At 65.7% G+C, this 5,070-nt stretch overlaps 1 protein-coding gene across 2 annotated transcripts; it reads right to left on the reverse strand.

Annotated features, from left to right (window-relative positions):
* Nucleotides 1-443: 443 nt before the first annotated feature.
* On the reverse strand, nucleotides 444-4,124 carry POU3F2 (POU class 3 homeobox 2). Of its 2 annotated transcripts, none has more exons than XM_046939477.1 (2): nucleotides 2,504-4,124; nucleotides 444-1,197 (listed from the first exon to the last, which is right to left on the reverse strand). In XM_046939477.1, exon 1 carries the CDS (start codon nucleotides 4,091-4,093, stop codon nucleotides 2,816-2,818), a length of 1,278 nt encoding a protein of 425 aa, XP_046795433.1. In that variant the 5' UTR covers nucleotides 4,094-4,124; the 3' UTR covers nucleotides 444-1,197; nucleotides 2,504-2,815. The 2 variants fall into 2 exon arrangements, with proteins under 2 accessions (XP_046795433.1, XP_046795432.1); XM_046939476.1 differs by having other exon boundaries at nucleotides 1,502-4,124.
* Nucleotides 4,125-5,070: the final 946 nt, after the last annotated feature.

The following is a 5,070-nucleotide window of genomic DNA, read 5'->3' on the forward strand; positions in this document are numbered from 1 at the left end:
TCTTTTTTTTTTCCCCCTTTCTTTCTCTTTTCTCCCTTTCTTTCCTCTCCTCTTTTTTTCTTTGGCACGGGGGAGGAGAGTCGGGCGTTGCGTTCCGCCAAGGCCGCGCAGAGCGGAGCCCTCTCGCCTCGGCCCGGCCCTCCTCCAGCACCGCAGCGCAACGCAGCGGAGAGTCAGCGCCGGGGAGGGACGGCACCGCTCCGCACGGCATCACCGCTCGGCCCGCGCCGCTGCGGGGCTCCGCGGGGAACGCAGCCGGGGCAGCGCTGGGTGCAGACGCGGAACCGCTTCCCCGGTTCCGTGCGGTATAAAAGGCCGGCGGTGCTCGCGCGGAGCTCACAGCGCTGCGGTGTTGTCCCTCCCGATCTCAGAGCTACGCCAATCTGTGCTCCCTCTCGAAATAAAACAAAAGGTATTTCAATAATTCGAACAAACTATGGAGGTATTGTGCATTTCTGTTTTATGTAGATAATAAAATATTACTTTAACATAAATATATAAGGATCTCTGCGTTTTTATTTTTTTCCCCACAAGCACATCCAAATGTACCAAAACAAAGTGTTTGTAAAGAGACCGAACCAAAAAAAAAAAAAAGAAAAAAAAAAAGAAAAAAAAATTACATCCCATATAGATTTGTTCACCTACTCATTTAAAGCTACAGAAAAACAGTTTCCAGAACCTGTTCGCTTTCCAAGAAATAAATATACATTGAGGCAGGCCACTTAAAAATGATATGAAAATATTTCCCTGGGTAGCATTTAAAAAAAAAAAAGAAAAAAAAAAAAAAAGAAAAATAGACAAAGAAAACATCGAAACTATTTCTGCATTTCAAAGGACAAATATTAAACATATATACAGAGCGGTAAGGTTTGCGTGGTAACTTTTTGTCTTTTTGTTTGTTTGTTTCTGTAAGTAAACCCTACGTGGAGTTTGGGGCTTTTCCCAAACGGCCCCGGCTGCCGTTCTCTGACCTTACGCACGGATCGGTGGGTCTGAAAGTTGGGTCCTCCCCGCGCCACGGGCCGGCCCTGCTCTGCTCGGAGTCAGCGGTCCCCCAGCACGATAGATAAGCAGCAGCTCGCTACGGCCAAAGGAGAAGGAAAGGGGAGAGCGAAGCTCGCTGCCCGCCTCTCTGCGACCATCGCTGGGAAAGTGGGAAAAAGGCTTCCGCGTGCATCGCTTCGAAACCACCGCTGTCTGACCGAGGGGGAAGAAGGGAAGGAGGAAGGAAGGAAGGAAGGAAGGAAGGGAGGAAGGGAGGAAGGAAGGGAGGAAAAACAAACGTCACGGCGCTTGAAGAGACAATGGGAAACACGGTCTAACACCTCGGCTGCTGAATGCAATATTTATATGATCTCTGCGAGAGAACGCTTCGTTGGGGTTTTTTTTTTTTTTTCCCTCCATCACCGTCCGACGCTCGTCTAAGTAAACTTTTAGCTTATAAAAACGCCTCGCCTATGTAGCACCCGTCTAAAGGGCCCCGTTGTGAACGTGTAACTACCGGAGTTTAGAGTTCCCCTCGTGTCTATGGATGGCGGTGCGCGGCACACACACGGCGCTGCTCCCAGCCCGCTCCGCGCCTCTCCTCCGAGCTTTGTGTCGTGCGCTGTGTCCCCCCGGGCTCCTCTCTCTCTCTCTCTCTCTCTTTTTGGAAGTTAACCGTTTCCCATCAGGATAATGCCACGAAACGCACTTTAAAACTGTTACCGGGGTGAGGTGTGGGGGGGAGGGGGGGGGAGGCGAATTGAAAGTGGCATTTTTTCCACTTCATTTCACCCTTCCCCCCCCCCCCCCCCCCTCCCCCCGTGAAAGACACAGGGCTGCCCGAGCGGAGCTGCTCCTTTCGTTCCGTACATGACGCTGCGAACCGACCGGGGGTGGGGGGAGTGGGGTGGGGGGGGGGGGGGGGGAGGAAAAAATAATAAATACGGGAAGCAAAGGTGAAGGGAGCGCGGGCTGCGAGCAGAGCCGCTCCGGGGGGGCCGAGGGCGGGGGGGGGGCGCGAGGGGAAGGGCTGTGGCCGGGGCGAGGGGGGGGGCCGAACGTCCCCGTGCTTCTCTCGGGGCGGCCCCTGGAGCGCGAGGTGTTCCCTCCCGGCCCCGCAGCCCCTCGCCGGGGCCGCGGTCCCTTCCGCGGCCGCGCACTGCCGGAAAACGAAGTTTGCTCCGTCCCTTCGCCCCGCTCTCGCTGCCCCCGCGGGCGGCCCGGAGCCGCTCTGCCGCACGGCCGTGTGCACATCCTACATACGTGTGCCTGCGTGCGCGCCTACGGCACACACACACACCGCTATACGCGCTCCTCATCCCCCGCATCGGGTCAAGAGGGCAAGAAACCCGCCGAATTTCTGTAAACTTCGATATCCTCGCAGCGCAAATGACTACGCCTCAATACTGCCTGGGACGAGGGCTCCTTCCTCTCCCTGCTCGCATCCCGACGGGCGGATGCCCGCAGCCGCGCGTCCGCCCGCACCGCCGCCCCCGGCCCGGCCCGGCGCGGTACTCACTCCGCAAGGCCCGGCCGCAGCCCGCACCCGCCGCCCGACCGGAGCTTTCTGCCTGCTTGGCTTCGCGTTCGCTTTTCTGCTCGCTTTTGTTTGTTTGTTTGTTTTGTTAATTTTTTTTCCCCTATTTTTCTTTCTTTCTTTTTTTTTTTTTTTGCTCGATTTTTTTTTTCTTTTTTTTTTTTTTGAAAGAGAGGAGAAAATTAAAAACAAAGAAAAAAAAAAACCAAAAAACAACCCCAACACCGAAAGGAGGACGCCGGAAAGGCGGGGGAAGGAGGAGGAGCGGGGGGGCGGGGGGGGAGGGCGCCCAGGTCACTGCACGGGGGTCTGCACCCCGTGGTGCGGCGGCGTGTCCCTGCTGGGCCCGTACACGTCCTCGGCGCCCGGCAGCGTCCCCCCGGGCGGCGTCATGCGCTTCTCCTTCTGTCTCCTGTTACAAAACCACACTCTCACCACCTCCTTCTCCAGCTGAAGGCTGTCCGCCAGCGAGGTGATCTCCTGCGCCGAGGGCTTGGGGCACTTGAGGAAGTGGCTCTCCAGCGCGCCCTTGACGCTCACCTCGATGGAGGTGCGCTTTTTCCGCTTGCGGCCCTGCGCCGCGATCTTGTCTATGCTGGTGGGGCTGCCCGAGGAGGAGTCCGCCTCCTCCAACCACTTGTTCAACAAAGGCTTCAGCTTGCACATGTTCTTGAAGCTGAGCTGCAGGGCCTCGAAGCGGCAGATGGTGGTCTGCGAGAAGACGTTGCCGTACAGCGTGCCCAGCGCCAGCCCCACGTCCGCTTGGGTAAATCCCAGCTTTATCCGCCGCTGCTTGAACTGCTTGGCGAACTGCTCCAGGTCGTCCGAGGTCGGCGTGTCCTCGTCCGAGTGCGCCTCGTGGTGCGGCCCTCCCGCCGCCGCCGCTCCGCCGCCCCCCGGCCCTCCTCCGCCCGCGGGGTGCGGCCCGTGCGGGTGCTCGGCGCCGTGGTGCGGCGGCGCGGGCGGCCCGGGAGCCTCGTCGTGGGCGTCGCGCAGGCCGTGGTGGTGCAGGGCGGGCTGCGCGGCGCCCAGCATGCCGTTGACGGTGAAGCCGGGCGGCTGCGGGTACAGCAGCCCCGCCTGCGCCGCGCCGTTGGCCGCGGCCATGCCCGGCGGCAGGTGCGCCGCGCCGCCCGCCCGCCACGCCGCGTGGTGCCCGCCGCCGCCGCCGCCGTGGTGCACCAGGTGCGGCGCTCGGCCCGGCGGCGGCGGGTGCTGCGGCGGCGGCAGCTCGTCGCCGCGCGGGGCCGCCTGCACCGCGGCCGGCTTGATGTCGGGCGGGCCCAGCGCGCCCGCCGCCGCCCAGGGCGCCTCGCCGCCGCCGCCGCCCCCTCCGCCGCCGCCGCCCCCTCCTCCGCCGCCGCCGCCGGGGCCGCCGTGGGACAGCGCGGCGATCCACTGGTGAGCGTGGCTCAGCGGGTGCCCGTTGCTCTGCAGCGCGTAGTCCGCCTGCACCAGCGCGCCCGCGTCGCGGTAGCCGCCGCCGGGCTGCATGCCGCCGGGCGGCTCGGCGTGCACCATGGGCGAGCCGGAGGCGAGCAGGCTGTAGTGGTTGGAGGCTGCGGTCGCCATGACTCGCCGCGCCGCTCTGCTCGCGCCGGTTAAAGGCGCCGCGCATTTGACAGCTACTTTTGCGCCTCGGGCGCCGCGCGGCGCCCGCGCCCCCCCGGCCCGCGCGGCGGCGGGGCCCACCGCGAAGGCACGCGCGGCCGCCCCGCCCCGCCGCCGCCGCCCATTGGCTGCGCGCCGCCCGACGGACGGGGGCGCCCCCGGCGACCGCCGCCGCCGCCGGCCCCCATTGGCCGAGCGCCGCGCCCGAGCCCCGCCCCCGGCCCGCCCCCACCGCCCGGCGCCGAGGGGAACGGGCCGAGGGCGGGGCCGGGGGAGGGGCGGGGGCGCCGACGCTCCTCGCCCCCCCCCTCCGCCCCCCCGCCCCCCCCCCTTCGGGGCCCCGCCCCCCGCCCCGCTCCTGTTGCTCCGCGCCCGGCGGCGGCGCCCCGACCTCCCCCGGCGGGGTGCGAGGGACCCGGGGCGGGACGCAGCGGGCCCCGCTCGGGGCTCGGCGCGCTTTTATCCCCGCCGCCGTTAGCCGCCGCGTTCGCCTCCCTCCGACGTGCGGACGGGGAACAATGCTGCGGGGCGCGGGGAAAGCTCCCGGCGGCCGCTCCTCACCGGCCCGGCTCGGCTCGGCCCGGCGCGCGGCCCCTCGCCGGCGCCGCCGCCGCCGCCGCCGCTCCTCGCCCTCCACCGCCGCCCCGTCGGGCCCTCCGCTCCGCTCCGTCCGTCCGCCCGCACCGCGGCAGCGGGGGGGTGAGGCGGCCACTGCGGCGCTTTGATTCGGGCTCTGCCCCGCTCCCTGCTCGCGGCGGCCGCTCCGGCACCGCTCTGCGGCAGGGAGGCGAGGAAGGGTTTCCAACGTCCCTGCGGGCTCCGAACGCGCCGTCCCGTTGCCCGGAACCCGCGGGGCTCCGCTGCTCCCGGGCCCTCGCGCGGTTCGTGGGGCGTGAGCGGATTCCGGGCCCTGCGCGGGGACGGAACCGGGCCGGGGC

The sequence above is a fragment of the Gallus gallus genome, chromosome 3 (genome assembly GCF_016699485.2).
Source record: "Gallus gallus isolate bGalGal1 chromosome 3, bGalGal1.mat.broiler.GRCg7b, whole genome shotgun sequence".
Classification (NCBI taxonomy): domain Eukaryota; kingdom Metazoa; phylum Chordata; class Aves; order Galliformes; family Phasianidae; genus Gallus; species Gallus gallus.